The following is a 25,355-nucleotide window of genomic DNA, read 5'->3' on the forward strand; positions in this document are numbered from 1 at the left end:
TAAATAAATTAAACAAATTAAATAAATAAAATTCTTAATGGAATGCAACCAGGCACTGTAGCCGAGCAGGATGGATGGTTAGATAGGCAGGTCCCGGTGGCCCTCTGTTCTCCTCCTGAATCCAAACCTCTGAAATGTCACAAGCTGGCTCTAAACGGATGGGATCAGAGCTGACATTGGCAAACAGCAGTTCTCCAGCTGTGAAAGCGGCTGGGGGAGCACGAGGTGACATTTGTCCATCCTGCAGAATGTCAGGCCAACGAGGCTTGTTTTTCTCCTCGGAGATGATGCCACCACCGTGGTTTTCCTTAGTCCTGGATTTCCACTGCAGTGGGGGAAGGATACAAAAAGGGAGCCAGGAAACCTTTGCCTTAAAGGTCAGCCCTTGTTAAAGCGGCAGCCATGGGAAGTGAGGCCAAGTGCTGCTGCTATTGCTTCTGTGGCTGCTGAGCCTTGGCTGTGGCCATTGGGAGGCCTGCCTGCATTTTGCAGCCGCTGAGAAATCTGCACTGAGAAAAGCTGCATTCTGAGGTGGGGTTTAAAAATGTAAATGGATTCCGACTTATGGCAACCGTATGAATAGGGTTTTCATGAGGCTGAGAGGCAGTGACTGGCCCAAGGTCACCCAGTGAGCTTCATGGCTATGTGGGGATTCAAACCCTGGTCTCCCAGGTCATAGTCCAACACCTTTACCACTACACCACACTGGCTCAGTGAGGTGGGGTTTACCTTATGCAAATTTGTGTGTATTTTGGTTTAGTTTGTTTTCCTTTAGCTCATGAGGAGTTGCAAAAAGTTTGTCATGGCGCTGATGCCCGGACCGTACGGAATCTTTTACCACCCCCTCCCTTCTCAAGGTCCTTCACTCCGTTGCCCACACAGTCTCTCCCTGGTTTATCTTTGCAGCCATAAGGGGTAGAAACGTTTTTTAAAAACTGAGATTGGTTTGAGCTAAATAAATAAATAAAATTGCTGAGATTCTTAATTAGGTGACCTTTGTGCTCAGTACTGCATCCTGACCTAGAAACTATGCTGGCCTGGCCCTAGAGCGTTACTCTAGATACCTTGTCAAAGAACTTGACTTTGCAACCAGAATGAAATATATGGGTCCTCCGTTGTTCTGCCAGACTGTCAGAACACAGCCCTCTGTCCTTTTCTGCCTCCTTATAATATCAGGAAGGGGCCAGTTGTCACTGAAGATGGACCCACTTTTGCCAATACACCCCAACTGCATTGCATAACAGCATTGTAAGCCCAATGTGTGACTGGACACCTTTGTGGCAATGGGCTGCCCCTACATGGCATGATATCTTCTGTGTGGCATGGGCAGGCCTGCTATCTATCTCGGCTTCTGCCAGGAGAGCTGCCTCCGTCCCCTGTGTTGTAACTCCTGGGGATCATTTCTTGCCCTTGACTTTGCAGTTATTTATTCTCCTAGGAGCTGAACCGCACCTGTCGAGCCATGCAACAGAGGATTGTGGAACTCATTTCCAGAATGTCCAATGAAGAAGTCACGGAAGAGCTGCTTCATGTGAATGATGACCTGAACAATGTCTTCCTCCGATACGAGAGGTGGCCTGCTTTCCCTCTGAACCTCCAATAATTGATTCCTTGCCCTCAAGTGTGATAGCTGTGCTCCTTTTTTCCTACTAAATGCAGGTGTCTTTCCTGGTTGTGTTTAAAGAGCAGATTATGTTGTTTAAAAATCGGCTAGTCACAGCTAAAGAAGGGAAGGCTTGTGAAACTGGTCAAAACAGTTTTTTCAAAGCTGCGTGACTATTAGTTAGATCTGTCTGTTGTCAAATTCACTGTCCTAGTTCTGATTTAATACATGAAATGGGTGTGGGAAGCCTGTGGCCTTTTCAGCTGTTGTTGAACTCTGCAGTTTCCATCAGTTTTAAGAGGAAGGACGTTGCCTTGCAAAGTGGCCATGAGTAGCCCTATAGGACAGGGAGCCTGGCAGGTGACAAAGAGCCTGTAGCATATATTTCTTTATTTGTGCAAACAAGCCACAAGTCCAGTCCCCGTTAGGAGCTAGAGTGGTCTCTGGTACGTGCTGCAGAACAGACATAGCCCAAAGCGCCTTGGAGTGGTTTTGTCGCCAGCCTGTGAGCCAGCAGAGTAGGCAGCAGTGCATCATGTGGGAGAGAGGTCTGCGGCTAGCCTGACTTCATGCCATGGCCAGACCTAGGAGTCCTTTTGTTCCAGCCTGTGTCACTTGGGACTCCAGCTGCAGGTTGCCCATCCCTGGCCTTATAGCACCATTCTCTAACCTGGGGCCTTCCAGATATTTTGCACCACAACTCCCATCATCACTGACTGTTGGCCATGCTGCCTGGGACTAATGAGAGATGGAACACCAGGGCTGAAGAATGCTGGCCTACAGCATGTTAATGACAAGGGCTTGGAGACGTGGGGTGGTGCAGGTTAGTGGGGCTTGCTTTCTTAGATTTTGTTTGTTTATTACATTTATATCCCACATTTCCTCCAAGGAGCTCAAGGTGGCATACATAGTTCTCCTCCCCCCTCTCCATTTTATCCTCACAACAACCCTGTGAGGTAGGTTAGGGTGAGAGGCTGTGGCTGGCCCCCAAGGTCACCCAGCAAGTTTCATGGCCGAGTTGGGATTTGAACCCTGATCGCCCAGGTCCTGGTCCAACACCCTAACCACTACACCATGCTGGTATGTGTGACAGCACAGCAAGGCCTTATGGTCATGTGCTGTTCTCTGTGCCTGGAATCAGCTTCCCACCACCACCACCCTAGCCCAGAAAAGGCAAATTCCTCCTCCTTCTACATAATAAGACTTGCACCTTTTTAGGATTGCTACAAGCCATCCATTTTTAATCTTGTTTCTTGTCTGCTGTAGATTTGAGCGATATAGGTTGGGGCGGTCTGCACAGAACACTAGCAATGGGGTAAGTCCTCCTGCCGGGCTTCTATAATAGGACAGGGTTATCTAGAGCATAATTGCTAGCCTTGGGCTTTGCAGCAGTTGTCCTTGAAAGTGAGGTGCTGCTGTTGCAAAATACTTCTTCTCGGAACACTTACTGTTATTCGTGATGAAGTTTGGAGCCTCTTTGCTCTTAAATCAATTGCATTCATATATGTAGATCAGGTGTGGGGAACCTTTGGCCCTTTAGATGTTGCTAAACAATAACTCACATCGCCCCAGCAAGTGTGGCAAGAGGCCAGGGATGATGGTAGTTGTAGGACAGCCTTTCCCAACTAGTGGGCCACCAGATGTTGTTGGACCACAACTCCCATCAGCCTCAGCCAGCATTGCCAGTGCTCAGGAAAGATGGGAATTGTGGTCCAACAGCAGCTGGTGGCCCACTAGTTGGGAAAGGCTGTTGTAGGACATAGGTTCCCCATGCCTGATGTAGGTGAATGTGAGGCAATGTGCTTGCACAAAGACAGGTGCAAGATGAGCTGAATAGGATAAAATGATCCGGATCTCAAGCACTTTGAGGAGGTTCAGACAATTGTATCTTGGCAGTAAGCTAAGATATGAATGAACCTTTTCCCTGTCTAAGCAACCCTTTTGCACAAGCTACGATTAAACCAGGAAGCCTCTAATTAATCATAGTTTCCTGTTTCATCCAGACAAGGAAACCATGCTTACCAGCTTCAAACCATGGTTGGTTTGTTCCTCAGTTGGTATCCATAGTTTCCTGGTTTGGATGAAACTGGAAACAATGGTTAATTAAAGACTTCCTGGTTTGTTTGCTTACTCCGCAAAGAGAAAAGTGAATGGGAAGTCTTCTGTGGGCAAAAGGTGAACTTTTATCTCAAATGCAATCATGAGTTTTGTTGATCCCAGCAAGATCACCCCTTTTATTTCTCCCTTTCCTCCTCACCACCCTCTTTTTTATCACTAGACTGCAGTCAAATTCCATAAATTCAAGTTCTGAGATCAGAATAGCACTAACATCGCCATATAATTCATCAGCTAACTGCACATTTCGGAGGAGCAGGAGACTTAGTAGAACTGTGACCTCTTTAGCTGCAGTATGATAGGCACGGAAGAAAGAACGGTGTAGAGTTTGGCGTCCGTATACTTAGTAAAAAGCTGACAGCTTTCCTGATATGCCATCAGAATAATGTATTTTTATTTAAGTATTTATAGGCCACACTTTTCATAGAGTACATCAAGGCAGATTACAACATAGAAAGGCATAAAAAAATTAAAACAATGAAAATACCATTAAAAACAATAATAAACGCATCAATAATACTGTATTGGTTGCTGGGGGGATGTTAAAAGGCCTGTCTAAAAAGTTCAGTTTTTAAAATATACCTGAAAGAAAGGAGGGGGCTCCTGCCAAATTTCTGTTGGTAGGGAGTTCCACAGGGCAGGGCCTGCCACGCTAAAGGCTTAGTCCCTTGTGAAGGCCAACTGAACCACAGGGGTGTGGGGAACCACCAAAAGGTGCCCATCAGAAGATCTCGGTGATCAAGATGGGATGTAGGGAGTCAGGCAGCCCTTAAGGTACTTTGGACCCAAGTTGTTTAGGGTTTTATGAATTAACACAAGAACCTTGAACCTGCCCTGGGTCAACTAACCAAATGAAGTAAATTTGGGGCATGTTTACTTTGATTAAATCCTGCTTCCAAAACTTACACGTAGAGCGAGAGAGAGAAATCAAAATTGGGTGATTTTGGGTAGGCAGCGTGATGGGTATGGGGGAAACCACTGAATGGCAGCTGTGGGGGGGAAATTAGGAGGCTGTGTAAGTTACTGACCCTTTAGCCCCTGCCTCCTGAGACTTCACTGGAAATTGTGCATAATCCCCAACTTCTCCCCCCCAAATAATCCAAATTCTAGATGCCAAATACCATTCTGGGTGTTAAAGGGACACGTGCCGTTGTTTTCTCTGCAGTCAAAGAGGCAGATCCTCTCTCAAACATGGCTGTAAAACCAGGAGGCTCTATTTCAGCCGTCCACAACCTGGTGCCTTCCAGATGTTGTTGGACTCCAACTCCCATCAGCCCCCTCCATCATGTCCGCTTGGACGCGGTCCAGGATGATGGGAGTCGTAATCCCTCCACATCTGGATTCTGGAGGGCACCCAGTTGTGGAAAGCTGAAAAAAACAGCATCCTGGTTTTACAGCCGTGTTTGAGAGAGGGGTCTGGTTCTCTGACTAGTGCTGTCCAGTGAGGTGCTTCTACCGTAATGACCGCTTCTGGTATCACAAATGGCTTCACAGGTTCTCAGCGAGGTGACTGAAGACAACTTAATAGACCTGGGCCCTGGCTCCCCGGCGGTGGTCAGCCCCATGGTCGGAAACACGGCGCCTGCATCCATGCTTTCTTCCCAACTGGCGGGGCTTGGTGAGTGCTTTGCCTTTTTGAGGGTCAGGGGAAGAGCAGGTGTGTTGGCAATGGGAGTAGCATGAGGCTAGTCCACAGCATGCTCCTCCTGGCGCTTCTTACATTTAGTTCCAGGCTTGTGGGGAAGTTCACATGGCAGTGACAACCAGCATTTGCAGCGAGACGTTACATCTTGCCCCAAACAGGCTTATGGTTTGCATTACAAACGAAAACAGAGTGGAATCTACCAATCCTTTTGCAATCCTGCCCAAATGCGGTTGTCAGAGCCTGATTACTTGCTAGGTTACACTGTAGCTATATGTCACACTGGATCATGTCCGCACCATAATTTAAAGCATATTTAAAATGCAAGTCTTCTCCCAAAGAATCCTGGGAACTGTAGTTTAGCCCCATAGAGCTACAATTTCGCAGCACCCTTAAACTACGGTTCCTAAGTGAGGAAAGCCATGTGCTTTAAATGAGCTTTAAATGTGTGGTGTGGGATGTATCCTCTGTTGTAAAACACCCTTGGAAGTGAGAGGGATGAAGAAGAATGGGGTGCTTCCCCCTTCTCCCCCCCCCAAGCTCACTTTCCTTCAGGGAAACATGTTTCCTTAAAACAAAACAGTGCTTCACATCTACGTTTACCTCACAAACCTAGATGTCTGGATTCTGCAGGGGTGGGGTTCAGGGAGTGAGGTTCAAGAGCAAAGTAGCTGGCAGAGGGAGGATGAAGCACCCCCTCCCCTCCTAGACTGCTTCTCTGCTTCGAATTATCCCTTCTGGAGAATGCACAGCAGTGGAGAAGTAAGTAGCCATGGAGTTAGCATTGCCACATTTCGTTTGCCTGTTATGTTCGCTGGGAGGCAGAGCGCTTGGGGGTTGAGAGAGGGTGCTGGGATGTGCTGCAGACCACCACTGCCTAATGTCAGAGGTGCTCATCGAAAGCAAAATGTGCCTTTTACCCTCATCATGGCCCTTTGCTTGACCCGTGTTGCTTTCTCCTTCAACGAGGATTGGGAACCTCTGCCGCCCCCCCTGGGGGGGGGGGAGAATGCGGCCCTCGAGGCCCTTCTGCCTGATCCAGGCCACACCTGTTCTTAGTCCTTGCTAGGGTACCGAAGGGTAGCTGAGTGCACGTAGGAATGAGCCTACAGTACAAAGGTAAATGTCACAGGCCTTACCCACCCCTGGCATGTGGCCCCTGGAAGGTTGCTCCAAAGGGAATGCGGCCCTCAGGTTGAAAAACGTTTCCCACTCCTGTCCTACAGCTGTGTCGTTTCCTCTTTCCGTAGATTTGGGCACTAACAACGTGAGTGGAACGCTCAGCTCCCTCCAGCACCCCAACCCCAGGGATGACTTTGACATGTTTGCACAGACAAGAGGCAGTTCGTTGGCTGATCAGCGTAAGATGTATGTTGGAGCTGAAGGTCGAGGGGCAGGGGACTCAGCAGTTGATTTGTGGGGCACAGGCTCAGGCCCATCTGCTATACTGAGAAGCTGGGCTGCTCTCTCCATCAGCTGTCACCTGACCGCAACCATTCCACCAGGCTGCGGCAAAGGAGGGCAGAGAAGGGACGCATCAGGCCGCTTACTGGCCAAGCTGAGAGATGAAAAACCTTTAGCTCCTCCTCTCCTTGAACTTTCCCACCACAGCTGGCCATTAGAAGAACTTTCACTTGAGTTTGCTTATTTTCTCCTCCCTTCCGCATCATTTTCCTTTTGTGTTGTGTCTTTTTTTAGATTGTAAGCCTGAGGGCACAGGCCATGTAGTGATGTGTAAGCCGCTCTGGGAGCCTTTTGGGGCTGAAGAGTGGGATAAAAATTATTTAAAGCAAATAAATATGTATGTCTGTTACAGCAGCCTTTAGCAACCTGGCACCCTCTAGTTGTTTCTGGACTGCCTCCTAGTGGCTGATGGGAGCTGTAGTCTAAAAACAACTGGAGGGTGTCTGATTGGCTGTAGTTGTTTCTGGACTGCCTCCTAGTGGCTGATGGGAGCTGTAGTCTGATTGGCGAAGGCTGCATTACAGGGTCTGAATTAAGAGTGGGATTGCCACAAAAGTTGTCCTTCTGTTGTTCATGTCTTAGTGGTGCAAAAGTAGCATGTTGCTCTTTATTCTTTGGGATAGAGATAGGGAACTCCGGGTCTGTGAATCTGGAGGAGCCCTCTAGCACCCAATTTTCCATCTGGCTTATAGAATCATACAATAGTAGAGTTGGAAGGGGTCTGTAAGACCATTGAGTCCAACCCCCTGCTCAATGCAGGAATCCAACTTAAAGCATCCCCGACAGGTGGCTGTCCAGCTGCCTCTTGAATGCCTCCAGGGTGTTGGAAAGCCCACCACCTCCTTAGGTCATTGGTTCCATTGTCGTACAGCTCTAACAGTTAGGAAGTTCTTCCTGATGTTCAGCCAAAGTCTGGCTTCCTGCAACTTGAGTCCATTAGTCCCTGTCCTGCACTCTGAGACGATCGAGAAGAGATCCTGGCCCTCCTCTGCGTGGCAACCTTTCAAGTACTTGAAGGGTGCTGTCATATCTCCCCTTAGTCTTCTTTTCTCAAGGCTAAACATGCCCAGTTCTGTCAGTCTCTCTTCTTATGACTCCGACATGGACTGTCTGTTCTGCCCCACAGACTGCCCTGCAGCCAGTGCCAACCTCACCTCTGTCAGCTAAGTTGCCCGTTAAAGGATGTGGGTGAGGCCTTCTTTCCATAGCTTTTATCCTGACTCTCCTTCGAGGACCTTGGGGGAGTGGCCACTGTTGTCCTGATTGTCCCTCGCACCTCCTGTGCTGTTCCTGCTTGCCTGGCAAGGAGGAAAAGTGGGCAATTTTTGATTGATGCACATGTTACCTGCCGATTAATAATAAGAGGGCTCAAGATCCTTCAGATACACATAGTCACAGCAATCCTTAAAAGAATCCTATAAGATTAGGACAGGAGTATTACAGGAGCCTAGAAGACTCTGCCGCTCATAGTTAAACTGTGGAATTGGCTCTCACAGGAGGCAGCGACGGCCACCAACTTGGATGGCATTAAAAGAGGATTAGACAAATACTTGGAGGGTAAAGCAATCAAAGGCTACTAGCCATGATGGCTACCTTCTGCCTCCACCACCAGAGGCAGGATGCTTCCAGTTGCTGGAAACAGCAGGAGGGGAGGTGCTCAGGTCCTGCTTGCGGGCTTCCCATAGGCACCTGTAACAGTATTGACTTATTGTTTTATTGATGTATTCTTATATTGTATTTTGATATTTGTGTCTTCTGTAAGCCGCCTTGAGGGCTGAAAGGCGGGAGATATATAATAATCAGAATGCTGGACCAGATGAGCCACTGGCCTGATCCCACAGGCTTTTCTTGTATGTTGAATGCATACAGAAGGGCTGTAGCTCAATGGTAGAGCACAAGCTCTGCATGCAGAAGGGTCCGAGGTTCAATTCCTGACCCTTCCAGGTAGGGGCTGGAAGTCTCCTTCTGAAGATGTTAACAGAGCTGTTGTTGGTCATTGTAGATCAGGGGTCAGGGAACCTTTTCCCGCCCAGTAGGCCGGATCCTTAGCTGTCTCCACCCCACATAAGCAAACTCTTGACAGGTGGGTGAGACAACCCACCTGTCGGAGCCCCTTGCACAGTGCTTCCCAGGCGCCTGGCAGCCAGCTGGTTGTCAAGCACTTGTGAAACCACAGCGCGAGGGTTTTTGCCAGACCTGCGCTCAGCAAAGCTCCTTTCTGCAGGGATCAGCTGCACAAACTGAGTTCCTTGGTTGCACGGCCAATCTGACAGGGTTTGAACTCACTCCCTATCAGCCAGTGGGTGGTCACTTCATCCCTGCTATCTGCAGGGACCGTCTGTGCGGAAGCTTGATCATAAAGTCAGTCTAGCCTTATCTCTGCCTGCCCCATGCCTGATGTCAGGTGTGGGGGCAATTGATCTTGTTTTGGGTAAAGCGACCTTGCCAAATTGGGACCTCTGCCGCGCCAAAAGGTCCCCATCCCTGGTGTAGACCATCCTGAGCTAGATAGACTGACACAGTCCAAGGCAGCTTCCTGTGTGTGTTCCTAAACGGCTGTAGGTCTTTCCAGGTCAGTACTGTCTCCTCTACATTGAATGGCAGGGCTGTTGGAAGTTTCAAACGGGGGTCTTTCCCAGTCCATCCTGGAGATGCCAGGGGTTGAACCAAGAGCAGATGCTCTGCCCTTGAGATGATGATTATCCCTGTGTTTCTTCCCACAAGACGCAGTAATGGCCACCAGCTTGGATGGCTTTAAAAGAGGATTAGACAAATTCATGGGGGACAGGGCTATCAGTGGCTACTAGCCATAATGGCTGTGCTCTGCCACCCTAGTCAGAGGCAGCATGCTTCTGAAAACCAGTTACCAGAAGCCTCAGGAGGGAAGAGTGTTCTTGCACTCGGGTCCTGCTTGCGGGCTTCCCCCAGGCACCTGGTTGGCCACTGTGAGAACAGGATGCTGGACAAGATGGGCCACTGGCCTCATCCAGAAGGAAGGCTCTTCTTACGTTGCAAGCAGGGAAGGGGTTGCTAAGCTGAGAGGACCTTGGCTTCATGGCAGAAGTGAGATTTGAATCGGAGGCTTCCCAATCTGCAGATCATTCTCTCGGCCACTATTCTCTGGCATATAAATAGTTCCTTTAATGCATATGATTTACGACTCACCTCATCCCAAGGGGGATAATCACGTTAGCTGCACAGTTCCCAGTTGTATGGATTTACAGTTCTCATCCCATCCTGGGCCACCCTAAGCTAATTTTAATAAAAGGTCATAACTGGTTTGTCCTACAATAACTCTGGCATGCCAACAACGCAGTGTGAAGCAGGTTTTATGTGTGTGTTGTGGGCAGAAGCTTCTCCGTGTGGCACTGTAAGGAGCGCCTCGCCTCTCCATTATTTTGGAAGGTACAGTTACTGCACTGTCGCCACCTCTTAGGCTGTTGAAATAGAATAACACAGGCTCTCTGGAGACTTGCTGGATGAATTATAGCCTCCAAAGGCCTAGGTGCCAGGCACCAGGGATGCTCTTTGGTCCTTTAGCTCCACCCAGTGGCTGATTCATGGGCGGGTCTTCATCCAGGAAACTTCCCCTGTCTTTAGCGTGTGAGGATTCTAGGCTCTGTGGCATCCTTTGACCATCCTACTCCGATTTTCATCAGCTGTAGGGAATTCTGGGGTGGGATGGAAATCAATGAAGAGAGGTCAGCCACCTTTGATGCTCTCTGTCCTATATTGCTAAGTGGATGCGTTGAAGGCCCTTTGGGACTAGAGGGGCAGAAGGCAAGGAGCCCAAACAGTAGGTGGAGCCAGAGCCAATGACAGGCAGAGGCAACTCATTCTCCTTTTGTCCCCATCCACCCTAGAGGTCCTAACTAGTTTTTCAACCTGTACGAGATAGGACTGCACTCTAGACCAGGTTTGCCGCTTGGGATTACTCCTGGATCCGATATTACTCCTAGATAGGTGGTGGCAGTGGCCAGGATTACTTTTAACCAGCTTTGGCTGGGGCACCAGCTGCAGGTTTTTGCAGAACCATCTGACCTGCCTATGGAAACTTTGGAGATGAGCCAAGGCTCAGTGATAGAGCGTCCGTTTTACTTTCAAGAAGATCTCAGATTCAATCTCCAGCATTTCCAGACAGGGCAAGAAGAAATCCCTGTCTGAGACCCTGGAGAGCTGCTGCCAGTTGGTGTCAGCAGCATTGAGCTAGTTAGATGTTCTGATCTGCTGGAAGGCCGTTTCCAACATGCCTATGCTCCCTACGTTATCTAATGTCCGAGTTACATCCTCGGTTAAATTACTCTTAATATTTTCTATGTGAGGCTGCTCAAAAGTCAGTGTGGAAACTTCAGCTGGTCCAAAATGCAACTGCCAGGGTTTGGGCTGGGGCTCAGGACATATAACTCATACCATCTTCACTGGTTGCCTGTTGGTTTCCAGGCTCAGTTCAAGGTGCTGGTATTAATCTTTAAAGCAGGTGTGAGGGACTTCTGGCCCTCCAGATGTTGCTGAGCCGCAGCTCCCATCATCCCTGGCCATTGACCGTGTGTGCTAAGGCTGATGTAGCTCAGCGACACCTGGAGGGTCAAAGGTGCCCCACTCTGGCTTTAAGCGTGGGGCAGGTTGCTTAACCTTGGAGATGCTGTTGTGTTTAAAAAGAAAAAAAAACCCAAGGGAAACATATGCATGATTGCATTTGGGGCTTAGCTTTTGAGCCTGACATGGAGTCAGTATTTTGCCTCTTGATGTTCAGCTGTTACACGGAGGGTCTGGCAACCCTGTCTTGGGACTTCAGTATATAGATGATGTAGATGTGCTCCATTTGCTGTTGCTTTTTCTGCCTGCAGAGTCTTTGCAATGTTCATTGTACTTCCTCTGTTTCAGCATGACATACGAGAATCCCCAGGCTGTTAAAGGATTAGCATCTGCCCTGGATGTTCGGAAACACAACGCAGGAGGGGTAAGTTGCTTCTCTGCCCTGTTGCATTCCAGACATGAGTTTCTTTTCACACTCGAGCTTTGCTGAGAGTGTTGAACGTGACTAATGTGTTCTCTTATATCCTATATTGCAATTTCTTGTCTGTGTCCAGCTTCAGATTGTAGAAGAGAGCTGGAAAATGTGCTGTCATGTGATCACTGGTACCAAATTGTGCATTTCTGAAAATGTTTCAGGTTGAAATACTTAATGCTAATTTCCGGAAAGTGTGAACTTTCTCAATAGGATTACCAATGCCTGTTTTTTCTAGGAATCTGTGTTGGCTAGAATGTGAATACTAACTCTACTTGGAAATCAAGTGTAACTCTACGGAGAAATATAAATTAAAACTTGTGGTGGGTGCAGGAAACTCTCTAAAACCTGCTTCTTTCCAGTGATCTGAACTGGGAGCATGAAGGTCTCTCTTAATTGTCTTCCCTGAAGACAATCCTCTCTTTTTCTTTTTGGTTGGGGTGGTGGTGGTAATGGGCTATGCCTCCCCACTCCTTTGGATTCCAGTTCATTTGCCTTCCTACCCATTCTGTAGCAATTTGTGCCCTCTCTTCATCTTTAGCACATTTATTTATTTATTTATTTATTTATTTATTTATTTTATTTTATTAAATTTATATACCGCCCCATAGCCGAAGCTCTCTGGGCGGTTCACAACAGTCATACATCAAATACAATAAACCACATATTTAGACAATTTAAAAACAACTTTAAAATTTTTAAATTCTTAAAAAAGTTAAAAAACAATTTTTAACGCATACTAAAATGCCTGGGAGAAGAGGAGAGTTTTGACCTGGCGCCAAAAAGATAATAATGTTGGCACCAGGCGTACCTCATCAGGAAGATTGTTCCATAATTCGGGGGCCACCACTGAAAAGGCCCTTTTTCTTGTTGATACCCTCCGAGCTTCCCTATGAGTAGGCACCCGGAGGAGGGTCTTCGATGTTGAGCGTAGTGTACGGGTAGGTTCATATCGGGAGAGGCGTTCCATCAGGTATTGTGGTCCCGAACCGTATAAGGCTTTATAGGTTAACACCAGCACTTTGAACCGGGCCCGGAAACATATAGGCAGCCAATGCAAGCGGGCCAGAATCGGTGTTATATGTTCGGACTCCCGGGTCCCTGTTATCAATCTGGCCGCTGCATTTTGTACGAGCTGCAGTTTCCGAACCGTCTTCAAAGGCAGCCCCACGTACAGCGCATTGCAGTAATCTAATTTAGAGGTTACCAGAGCATGAATAACTGAAGCGAGGTTCTCTCTGTCTAGATAGGGACATAGCTGGGCCACCATCCGAAGTTGGTAAAAAGCACTCCGTGCCACCGAGGCTACTTGTGCCTCAAGTGACAGGGATGGTTCTAAAAGAACTCCCAAGCTACGAACCTGCTCCTTCAGGGGGAGTGCAACCCCATCCAGAACAGGGCAAACATTGCCCTCTTGGGGACACGAGACAACCAACATTGCGACAACCTCTGACCCGTCTTCAGAGTTTCCTTGTGCCGAGAAGGTGGCTTTCTCAGGGGAGTCTTCAGTCTGACAGGGAAGAGCTAGGGGATGGTGGTGATGATGATAGATTGAGGGAAACTGCTCCCCAGTTAGCTTCATTGCTGAGTGAGGATTTGGTCCTGGATCTCCCTGATCCTAGTCCGACACTTTGACCTCTACACCATACTGGCTCTCAAGGGGGCTGCCACATGCTCTGACCACAGGAATTGGCAGCAGTGTTTGGTTGAAATGGGACATGGAATGTCTGCTTCCCCTTGTGGTGGTGGGCAGGGAAGATGCTTGATGCTGGTAGCCTGCTCAGGGCATCGTGGGGAAGAAAGTTGGGACAAGCTTTCACCTTGCCGGTAGAAATCCCCTAGGGCCACGAGGAGCATCCTTCTTTAGTAACATACAGTCCCATTTCATTCCTGCTTCAAATCCCGGGCTACTTGCCCTTTTCCCTCTTCCCTCATCCTCCTAGCTATTATCAGCCTAGCCCTAGAATGTTATCAGTTAAAGGGCTCAAAGGGCTCATCTGTGTTAGCCCAACAGGTCAAAGTACTTGAAGATGTGCGTGTTTTCAGACTTTGCTCCCTTGCCAAGGTATCACTTGAGTGGATTTTGCTCTTCAGCCTGTCCTCAAAGCGTTGGTGATCTGGAATTGGCTACTGGAGTAACAGTTCATTTTCAGTCATCAGTGGGTGTGCTGCGTTTATATCCAGGGGGATGATTCTGGATACCTTAAATCAGGGGCGAGGAACCAACTTTGACAGGTGGGGGAGGCAACCCATCTGTCACGTTGTTATAGCATCTCATGTTTGATGGGCGGGATGCCCTGTCCACCTGTCAAAGTCTAGCGGTGGCGCTGGTGGCTCCAGTGGGCAGTGGAGCTGTGCTGGGTTTTAGCCTGAACTTTCTCCTTAGTAATCACCCACCTGTCCTCCTTAGACGGGAAAACTTGGAGAAGGGCCTCCGATGGAGATCTCAAGGTCCAGGCAGGTATACATGGAGGAGGCGAGCTCTCAGTGTGCTCTCAGTGGCGGCCTCCATCCTCTCAAAGTGCACCAGGCTCCCTTACTGCTAGTCTTCATGTCTGTGGCAAAAATATAGCTTATTTGAAAAAGTAATAGTAATTTTGTGTGCTGGTGTTTTTCCAAACTTTATATTTTTGTTTCTAGTGATTTTTAAGCATGTCAGGGGTCTCTTACTATTTTTATATAGCAAGTCACCTGACTCCAGGCCAAAAGGCATAAACTTAGTAGTAGTAATGTATAAAGACAACTTGGCAAGTAATGTTTTTTGCTGACCAGAATTAATTTAACTGAAAAGGGTGATTGTGTCAGGCAGAGGCTGTGCATCCTTGGCTCCGGGATGTGCATCTCAAGTTGCCACGTGCCTGCTACTTCCTGAGGCAGCGTGCACCTGAAGCAAACCCTCCCTCTTCAGTATTTTCATCTTAAAGTTGGTTGCTAGCCAGAAGACTGAGGTTGTCACTGAGGAAAGGAATGAGACATCCTTGCAAATTAAGCCTCAAAAACATTTTGCCAGCCTGTATGCTTTTACATATCAGAAGGTAGTGTGTGTCTGTGGAAAATTATCTACTTTGTCTTCCAAGAAACTCTCTGTGGGGTCACCTGGAAGTGTTTTTTACTCACCTTAGGTGAATAAGAATTCACAGGCCTGGGATGGGGGAAGTAATGTAGGAACCTTTCCAAAGTGTCTGCATTTAGAGGTCACTTGTATTATCTCCATCTCACTGTTGCTGTTGCAGCATTCTTTGCTTTTCTGATTTTGCTTTGTAATGGGACTTTCTGTTCTCAATACAGAGGAGAGGTAAAAGTGGCAGTTCAGACATGGAGCCCATAGACAAGTGGCTAATGACCCAAGGAATGGTGAGGAGGATTTTGCCAGTTGAGTGACACCCCCCCTTGTCGTCCTCACCCTGTCTCCTTTAAATAGCATAACCGCCCTCTGTTTACCTGTCACTCATCCTGATGAAAAGCCATGCATTGGACAGTACAAGGAGCTGGATCCCCATCTGTGGAGGGGATGGGAACGGCTGGCAAAGGCTTGCAGAGTTGGGGAATATGTTTTTCAACAGGGTGAGGGGGTGGTGGTGGGGAAACATGTATGTTACCATGTTTATTTCCAAAACCTCAGATGAACCTCTCCAGTTCCTTTGACTGTCTTATTTTTTTTTAAAGTGCAGTATCCGGATTTCCCCTAAAACACAAGTTCTGCTCATTAAATGGGAAGGGGTTTTTTTGAGATTTTTTTGCATACCCCTTAAAAAGAAAAAGTTTAATAGCTTAGTCTTGCGGTACTAAGTAGTATGACTGACCAGAACCTCAGATACTATTGTACTGTTGAATACTCCCCTGAGTTTTCTCTCAGCAAATGTTCTGGGGTGGGGGAATATAGAGGGACTTGTCTTGCAAGAGCTTTCAAATAGATTTCCCCCGCAAAATGGGGAGCGAATCTGCTGGACCTAAATATGGCCAGACATAAAGGTGAAAGTTTTATTGGGGCATTATCTGTGCTATGCTACAACTGCGAACTGATTGAACACTCATGTCTTCTCCCCAGGGAATCTTGGGAACCGTAACTGCCTGAGGGGGACTTAAGAGCTCTAAACCCCCAGCACCTTCACCAAACCACAATTCCCAGGGTTCTTTGGGGGGCCGGGAGTGGGGTGGGGAAACATGACAATCAAACAGTTATACAGCCAATCTAGTATAGATATGCTTGGGTGAAATTATGGTGATGAAAGCACATTACTTGCTTAGGCTAAATGTAGCCTTCAAGCAGAATGCCTTACATCCAGGGGATTTGGGGTGCTTCCATAATCCTCCTTAGCTTCTTGGGTGGGTGAGTAGGGTTGGGAGGGGGTGAAGCGCAGCCTGCTGAGAAGCAAAGCAGAGTGTGCCGCTGTCCCTAGGGAGAGCTGAGCAGTAACTGTTGGTGAGCTACTCTCCTCCCCTAGTGTCTTTGCGAGGGCATGATCAGAGAGAGCACGCCTGCTTTTTCCTGCCCGTGTGTGGGGTGCAAGAGAAGGGAAACGAGAGCAATTCGCTGCATCGTTCCTTTTGCTGAAACCTCAAGCGTGTTTAGAGCATTTATTTTTCAAGTTGTTGCCTGTTACGAATTGATCCCAACAATCTGATCAATAATTCTGCTTGGGTGCTGTTCCCAAGGGGCAGACAAGCCCAAAGCATGTTCTCTTACTTGCTCTGCTGCTGTTTACAACAGAAAATGCAAAAGTTTCCCCACCACCACCCTGACCATATTTTCTGCTGGCTTGTGTTTGTTCAGCTCGGGAAAAGGATACTGCAGCCTTTGTGTTGGCCCTAACAACTGTAGGGGGCTCCCCAGTGTGCCAGTTTCTTCCCCCTCATAGGGCATCTCCCCCTTGTTTGTTTTTAATATGGACATATTTGGCACCCCCTAGAATCTGACTAACCCCTAATCTAGATTTCTGTCTGAATTAGCAGTAGCTCTTAATCATGTCCGTTAACAGAGCACGTACCAGAACTGACATGCCGGAGGAGTCATGAGCAGCCTAGTTCGGAGGAGCCGTAGGTGCAGATTGTTCTGCTGTGGTATGGGTGTGTTTCGATGCTTCCCTCTGTCAGGATCTGCTGAAGGGGCTAAGGGACCAGAGGTGCATCCCACTAAACGTTACCCCTCAGATCAGAGAAGTTCCTTAAAATTCCCTCCTGTGAAATCAAACTTAGTGCAAAAAAAAACATGTTCTCCCCCCACACACACCTTCTAAACTCCAATTTTTTATGCCAGTCCATTCCAACAAACAATACTAGAAATCACATTTCCAGTTTTGACCCATAGGATGCTTCCGTTCAGATCTCACCCAAAATCAGACCTTCGGAAGCTTAACCATAATTTGCCGTGAGGTCTGAATTGGCACACCATGGTTTGCTCTCAGCCAGTGATGTAGAATCAGATACCATAGTTTGAAGTGACTTTGCAATACATGGTTTGTGTGGCTTAATGTTATTTATTATTTATTTTTATTTTATATACTGCTTTTATGCCTGAATGGCATATAACGACAAACCGTTGATATGACCATTTTCTCATTTCTGAAGACCCCTGCCCCTGAGAAAGGAGAGTGCTGAGAAAATGGAAAATAAATCAAAGGGCTCTACACCATTATTTACTTACGTGTTTGGAACTGCAAGCCATGGATTAGACAACATGGTTTATGTTGCTGGAGTACAACTGCCATCATCCCTGACCATTGTCCTACTCGCTGGGGCTGATGAGAGATGGAGTGCAAGCATATCTGGAGGGCACCACTTTGGCTACTCCTGGCTTAGGTTCTAAACTATGGTTGGTGGAAACCACAATTTGGTGCAACGTTTGAGCAAATATCTGTTACTGCATCTTGATCCTGTGCTGCAGGCCCAAATCTGCCTACTGCAGTAACATTATGAAACTGGCGGGCGTACTCTGGAAATACACTCACCACATTTTGTTCAAGCCAAACCACTCTCTTTCCAGGGTTGAGCCTGGAGAAAAATCAGTCTTGAGAGTTTGCAGGATAAGCCAGCTCTGCACAGCGCCGAGTGGCATACACCGAGACGTCTCAAACCCGCCACCCCATATCTGGAGCAGTTTTGCAATTCCTTTAAACTGGCTGTCAGTACTCTCCCCACTTGTGATTCCCAGCAGCCGGTATTCTGAGGCATGCTGCCTCCAACAGCGGAGGTGAAATAGCCATTGTGGCTAGTAGCCCTGTCCTTCATGAATTTGTCTAATCCTCTTTTAATGCCATCCAAGTTACCAGCCCTCATTACATCTTGTGAGAGTAAATTCCCATCCTGAGCCGTGGAGAGAGGCCTGAAAATGTGTTGGCACTATAGTATTTTGTTTGCATTCTTAAGGGCTAGAAACTTGTATGCTTTGTTCTGAAATGGCAAAGATTCAAGATTCAAAGATTCAACTGAGTGGTGCAGTTGTGGAGTACATGGAGCCCTGTTCTATAGCTCTCTCAAAGAGAAGTGTTGAACTATGATAGAAAGAAGTGGGGAACTGTTGGTCCTGCAGATGTTGCTGAACTGCAACTTTCATCAGCCCCAGAAAGCATGGCCAATGGCCAAGGATGATGGGAGCTGTAGTTCAGCAACATCTGTATGGCCAAAGGTTCTTCACATCTGTGCTTACTTACTGCAAGCCGGGGCATTTTTACCACATATTTTGAAAGTCACATGTCCTTCAGGTGTTACAGAGAAGATGGAGGTTGATCCACAATGGAAATGCAGGAACCTGACTTTTGTTTCAAAGAGTGGAGTGGCCCTTACATGTTTGGGAGTCATCCATCATCTCCTCTAGGGTTCTTCACTGCTGTTCTTCAGTGGGTTCATGTTCAAGTTGACAACTTTTCCTGTCTGACTCGAGTGACCTCAAGCAGTTGTTTTAATTTGTGTTTTTGGGTTCTCTAATGAGAAAATTAGCAGCAGTATACCAAAAAGCCAACTTGCATATCACTTCCCAGTTTTCCCTGCAATGTTCAGCCGCAGGAGGGCTTTGAATAGATTTTGGTGAATACTAGTGAAGTCATGCAGGGTGACCGACACTCCAGAGGCCTGTGCACTGCTGTGTTTTGAGTTGTCTGTGTACCCTGGAACACGCATCCCAGAATCCTTTGCAAGTAGTGGGGGTTACATGGCAGACATGCAGAGGCATCTTGCCGGAAAAGTCTACACAGAATGTAGGAATGTTGGAAGCTGCCTTATACTCAGTCAGTCCATTGGTCCATCTAGCTCAGCATTGTCGTCACTGACTGGCAGTGGCTTTCCAGGGTCTCGGGCAGGGGGCATTCTCAGCCCTACCTGGAGATATCGAGGATTGAGCCGGGGACCTTCTGCATACAAAGCAGTTGCTCTACTAAGCTATGGTCCTTTCCCATTGAAAGAGCTTCCTCAAGGTGCAAAGTTTGAAGTCCCCAATCTGAAGGAATCCCTTGAGCTTTTTAAAAAAAATATGGGATTGATCTCTCTAGGCTTGCTCATTTTATATTTAGATACTTCAAAACATCTGAAAAAAATTGATCTGCCCAACATCTAATGGAGGCTGCATCTAGAAAATTTCAGGGGCCCCCCTCCCCAAATTGCATGTCAGGGATGGCACTGGAAGGCTTGGTGCTGGTGCGTACAAACTTGACAGTTGAATCCTATCCATGTCTTCTCAGAAGTAAATCCCATTGAATTCAATGGGGCTTACTCCTTGGTCATTTGGTATAGGATTTCATCCTGAATCATCCCTCTGCAACATTTGCAAACATTTGCAGAGGCACTCCGATATCTTTAAATTCCCCTGTGCAATGTAGTACATCAGTGACATTAATGTCACTAAAATATGTTGAGCCATAATTGAGATCAGTAGCATTTTTTAAAAAAAAAAATCCAACTGAGAGGCAATGTTAAGTAAAGACAGAGGCTTCTCAGCTCAGCCGAGAGTGTTGGTGGACTCCTTCATCTATTTTAGTTTGTCACTTCACATCTGCTTCTTTTTAACCCCACTGGGATTCCTCAGTGATCCTAACAATGCCAGTCTCTTTAAGGCTTGGGTATTGAACTTAATGTGTTTTAAAAGCAAAAAAAAAAAAAAAAAAAATTCATTACAGTAGGGCGCTACTCATATGGCGGGTTACGTTCCAGACCCCTGCTGAAAAGCGAAACCTGCCGAAAAGCGGAACCCCATCAATAAAATGGCACCTGACATACGAAAAACGCCATAAAAGCAGAACAAGCGCCATATGAGTGGGGCTTTAATTGAAAAGTGCCATATTAGCGGAACGCCGAAAAACGGGGCCCTACTGTACAACTCTTCCCTCTTTTCCCCAAATTCCTCTTCCTTGGCTAATCCATCTTGCTACTGAACACAGGCATATGTTTCTTTTAAAAAAAAAAAGTCTAGCTACATTATCCACGATTTGGAAAGCCTGCACATTTGTCATGCTCCCTCTTATCCCAGCCTTAAAAAAACAACACTCTACCAAGTTACTACCCTGCCTACCCAGCCAAATGACCTGTTCATTGAACATTCATCCAGATTTGTTTGCACAAAATTTGTGGGGAAGTTAAAAGGCGGCTATTTATTGAGCGTTCATTCTAATTCATTTGCAGGTAGTTCATAAGACATCTCATCAAGAAAAAATCTGATTTTTCTTTTTGGTGAGGGGCAGGGGAAGCAGGTTTGTTGTGCAAGATTGCCAAATGAGCTTCAATTGCTCCAGCTGAATTTTCTAATATGCGGTTGAATTCCATCCCAAAGTGCTGTATAACCTCTCTGCAAACAAATTGGGATGAACGCTCAGTAAAAAACTGGTCATCTGGAAGTGACCCTAGTGCATGGCACAGGGGCAGCGGCTGATGTGGGTTGTAGTCCAAAATATCTGGAATGTGCCAGGTTGGGAAAGGCAGCTTTAGCTTATGGGAATGATCCTGCACAGGTCCTGGGCTACCCTCTCTTCATTGCTGAAGGAGGAGATTGGAAGCTTCCACTTCAGAGCAATTTCCCATGACTTAGTTAAACAAACGAGGATCAAAATTTGGTTGGATATCATGGTTGGTTAATGGGAGTTAGAAAAAGAAGCTTCCATTTGAACTTCATGGGGAACAGAGATCCGCCCTATACATTTGAAGAATATTTAATGTATATGATTTCCCCCAAAGAATCCTGGGAAATGTAGTTTACCCTTACCAGAGTTATGATCCCCAGCACTGTTAACAATCTACAGTTCCCAGGATTCTTTGGGGGGAAGCTATGTGCTTTGAAAGTCCATAAATTTGCTTTAAATGTATGGTGTGGAGGTGACAATTCTAAAGCAGAAATATCCACTCTTCTTCTTTTATGCATTGTACAAGCCTCATTCCCATCATGCTAAGCCACATTTTTTGGATAGCACGTTAACCAGACCCAAGCCTTGCTCCTGTGGATTGGGCATCCCCCGTTGTTGATACAATTCATATCTCTGGCAGTGGCGGCTCCATGTGAGTGGGGCAGTGGGATCTGCTCTGGGTTTTAGTCCAAATTTTCAAGGAGCTGTCCAAGGTGCTCCTAAAACCTGAAGCGGATTCCAGTGCCCCACTGACATGGAGCCACCAGCCACTACTGATCTCTGGCCTACATTTCTTGTCCTCTTGCAGTGATCAATAGAACATGCTGTGTCTGCCTCTTTTTGTTTTAAGACTTCACCTCCTAATATGTACCTAATATTCCAGCCTTAAGAGAATTAGTACCTTCAAACGCAGGCCCGTTTTGGTCCTTGCCCTCAGGGTGCAGTCAGAGCCCTTGGGCCTTGTGCCCGGCTGTTTTACTCATGGCAACCTTTTTGTTTAGCCTCCATTGCCAAGTTGTTTTTCTTGCTTTGCATCGCTTTATTTGTGTGATTTTCTTTTGTATTGCAAATCTTTACAGCAACAATTCATCTTACACAGCACATGTGTGTGTGTTTTTTTTCTCCCATCCTTTTTTATTTCTCTCTCTTTCCCTCCCTCTCATTCTGTGGCTATGATTGTGGATGTGTTTGGGGTTTTTTGCCTGCCTGCCTCGCTGTGTATCTCTTGCTGCACTCCCTAGATTCCCGTCATGCAGTCCTCTGTCATGGATGACATTGAGGAGTGGCTCGGTGCTGACGTGGTAAGACTGCTTGTTTTTGTTTCCTTTTATACATTTCTGCATAAGAGTCGCGAACATTTACATCTGTCAATGGGGAAAGTAATATCGTCTGTGGGTGAGTGTGCACAAGTTTCCAAGTTACATGGAATTCTTCAGGCAGAATGGAGAAGTATGAGAGATTTCACCAGCAGCTCCTTTCTTCTGTAAATGCAGCAGGAAAAAGTGGTAGAATCCTCCTGAGCTGGTACTCATTCATTCATTTATTGAATTTCTATCCCACCCTTCTTTGATTTGGATTCCTGCATTGAGCAGGGGGTTGGACTTGATGACCTTATAGGCCCCTTCCAACTCTACTATTCTATGATTCCCTCTGAAGAAGCCCAGGGTGGCAAGCACATCGACAAAACTTTTTTTTTAAACAAAAGCATTAAAAAAACAGTTGAAAACATGCTAAAAACAGTTAAATACATTCTTTCATTCAGTCATCTCTAGGTTGCCAGGACCAATCTTCCTTAACCATCAAATGCTGGCGTAAACAGAGGCGCTCCACCCTGCAATGTTTTGTGGCAAATCCCACTCATGGGTGGTATCCAGTGCTCGTCCTACTCAGAGTAGGTGCATTAAAGTTAATAGGCATGACTAACAGGTTCATTAACTTCAGTGGGCCTACTCTGAGTAGGAGTTGAATGCAACCCCATTTGTACAAGCGCAGGCTTATGTGTGTACACATGCAAAATCCCTCCTTCTAGCACCTTCTTTTCCACCTTATTCTGCTGCATCTGTAGACCAGACCAGATCACACCCATGAATGAAATGGTAGAAGGGACTCTACCACTAAAGATAGTGACCCACGAGTGTGAATAATCTCCCCTGTGCTGGGGGAAAAAACAACCACCCACCACCAGCAACAAAAAACCAGCTTTTAAGTAGCAAACCTAGCACAACAGGGAGAGACTGCAGAGCTTGGAAAAGTTACTTTTTTGAACTACAACTCCCATCAGCCCCAGCTGGCTGGGGCTGATGGGAGTTGTAGTTCAAAAAAGTAACTTTTCCAAGCTCTGGCAGAGAGCTAGGCCACAACCTTTCTCCATGGTGTGCTGGTTTCCACTTGGCTTTTTTTTTTAATTGAGGAGCTTTGCATTCCGTCCTGCAGTCCATTCTGCCACCTCACTCTGCTGCATGCGTAGGCCAGGTCCAAGTGATGCAGAATGCAATGGTATGACTGAGGCAGTAGAGGACTATTAGACTGAACCACTTGGAGGTGAAGGGAGTGTCATATTTTTGAAGCTCACTCCCCACGGCATACGAGTAAAGTAACCCATCAGGGGAAATTATATTTATTTATTAAATTTCCTTTATTTATTAGACTCATATCCTGGCTTTGCTCCCAAAGTCATCTTCCTAATATTCTATTTTACCCAGTGAAGGGAGACATATTCAGAACTAACACTCTCACACACTCTCTTTCACACACTTGAAGTGGTATATTGCAGAATCTGCTTTATTTTCTCTGCCCATCTATTTAACTTGCAGAATGGCTCTCTGCTTCAAGGGAGTACATGGTCATTGGTAGTGAGAGATTCATGGAAAGGCACACAGGTCGTGGTTACATATATAAATATATATTTTCAAAAGTTTTGAAGAATAAGCAAAGCAAAAACAGGACCTTTTGGGAGCACTTGTTGTAATTGCTTCATGTTGATAGTTTATCATAACGGTAGCAATGTTGTCAACCCAGGCTAAACCGTCCCCCCCCCTTTTAATGTAGAAAGGTGTGTGGCTGTGGTAATGCATGCCTAACATACTGCCCCACTGAATTGTTTCTAGTTGCTCTGTAGTAGGAACACGCTTGCTATTCTGCTGGGTTCCAGTGTGTCTCCATCTCTCCCTTCTGAAAAACGGGGCCACACGGCGCTAGTCAGACTCCACCACTTTTTACTGTAAAACCTGTTTGGATCAGCTGGACTGTTGTGTTTTTTAAAATTCAGCTTCAAACAGATTTTGCAAATGACTGGCAGATCAACCCGTTGCCCCTCCAGATGTGGCCAATGGAGATGCTTTGCTGTAGGAGACTAGTGTGCTCACAGCCCTGATCTGCCCAAAGAGAGCAGGGGAGGTATCCTTGATGAAGGGGTTGCATGTGGGCTGAAATGCTGAGATGGATGCAAGCACTGCCCTGATCTGTTAAGATGGCCCCAGGCAGCAGTTCTCCTGTGCTGTCGCTTAAACAACCATGAACTAAAATGAGAAGCCTGGAAATAGAGCGGGGGCAATTTAGAAAAGGAGATCCCTATTTTGTGGACTCGGCATGCAGTTCCTACTGCACAGGGGCTCTTGCTATCAAGGGTTGATCTCTGGGTGGGGAACAAGGTTTTTTAAGTTTGAAGCTGGCCGTGATGTCAATTGGCTGCCACACTTGATTTCATTAAGATACCTATGTCTTCCCCTTTCCCAAATTCCTGGAACAGTTTCCTTTTGGGGTGGGAAAGAAATGCAATAAATGAAGATGCATTTTTAAAAATAAATTAGAAGGTAGCATTATTTATTTATTTAATGCTTGTATACTGTTTTTCATTTATAAAACGGTTCACAATATACATAAAAACAAAATCGATAAATAACAGCTATTAAAACATCCAGCTTGTCATAACACATAATTACACCATATACACCAGGCAGAGCAACAACAAAATCCTCAACATCAACTTTCAGGAAATGCCAGGGCAAATAGGAAGGTCTGCAAAAGCACCCCATCACCAGTGCCCATCATAGGATACTCCATAGGGAGCTTGTTCCACAAAATGGGGGCCGCAACAGAAAAGACCCTCCACCAGCCCCCTGGCAGCTGAATTTTAGTAGATGACAGCATAATCAGGAGAGATCCACCTGTCAGTCACATGCCTAATCTATGGGAAAGAAGGCCTAAAACTGATGGCTGAGCCAGCCTTTGGTTTGCTGGTGCATCCGCTTGTAGTTTTGTGTTTGACGCTGGCAGGAAGCTGCTTGTCCCATGGCTCAGGGGCATGTTGCGAGCTCCATCCCAAGATCTTGCATCTGGTCTCCTCGTAATTGATTTTTTATTCCAAACCTAGTGAGAAAAGCCATCATTCCAGCATGGCTTGCCCATGTGACAAGGAGCACACTGGCATTTCTTCTGTTCATCTGGGACCCCTTTTTAAAGGAGGTGTAATAAAAATGATTAACTGGGGCACCTGTTCTTGGTTTGATCCTGACTTGATTTGGAAAAGACCTGTTCTCCTCCTCCTCTGATGTGAAATTAAGGAAAGGAGAAGACCGCAAACTTAGTCACTGTCGGTGGCACAATTGTGCTTGCGTTGTTTTTTCCCCTTGGGTGCACTGAATGAACAGTGGTGGTTCTAATTTTGAGATGTAGGTCACGCAGGCTCTGTTTGCTCCA

The 25,355-nt window shown here is 46.6% G+C and overlaps 1 protein-coding gene across 3 annotated transcripts in view; it reads left to right on the forward strand.

Moving 5' to 3' along the window:
* Positions 1–25,355, forward strand: part of TOM1L2 (target of myb1 like 2 membrane trafficking protein) — a 66,571-nt gene that overhangs the window by 34,516 nt on the left and 6,700 nt on the right. The window contains exons 8-14 of one of the 3 annotated variants that reach the window (XM_061600399.1): positions 1,439–1,572; positions 2,870–2,918; positions 5,213–5,336; positions 6,611–6,728; positions 11,709–11,784; positions 15,121–15,186; positions 21,899–21,958. In XM_061600399.1, the coding sequence (XP_061456383.1) occupies positions 1,439–1,572; positions 2,870–2,918; positions 5,213–5,336; positions 6,611–6,728; positions 11,709–11,784; positions 15,121–15,186; positions 21,899–21,958 (627 nt within the window). The remainder of the gene's footprint in view (positions 1–1,438; positions 1,573–2,869; positions 2,919–5,212; positions 5,337–6,610; positions 6,729–11,708; positions 11,785–15,120; positions 15,187–21,898; positions 21,959–25,355) is intronic. The other 2 variants (XM_061600401.1, XM_061600402.1) reach the window with 2 other exon arrangements.

Source organism: Rhineura floridana, chromosome 17, assembly GCF_030035675.1.
Source record: "Rhineura floridana isolate rRhiFlo1 chromosome 17, rRhiFlo1.hap2, whole genome shotgun sequence".
Classification (NCBI taxonomy): Eukaryota; Metazoa; Chordata; class Lepidosauria; order Squamata; family Rhineuridae; genus Rhineura; species Rhineura floridana.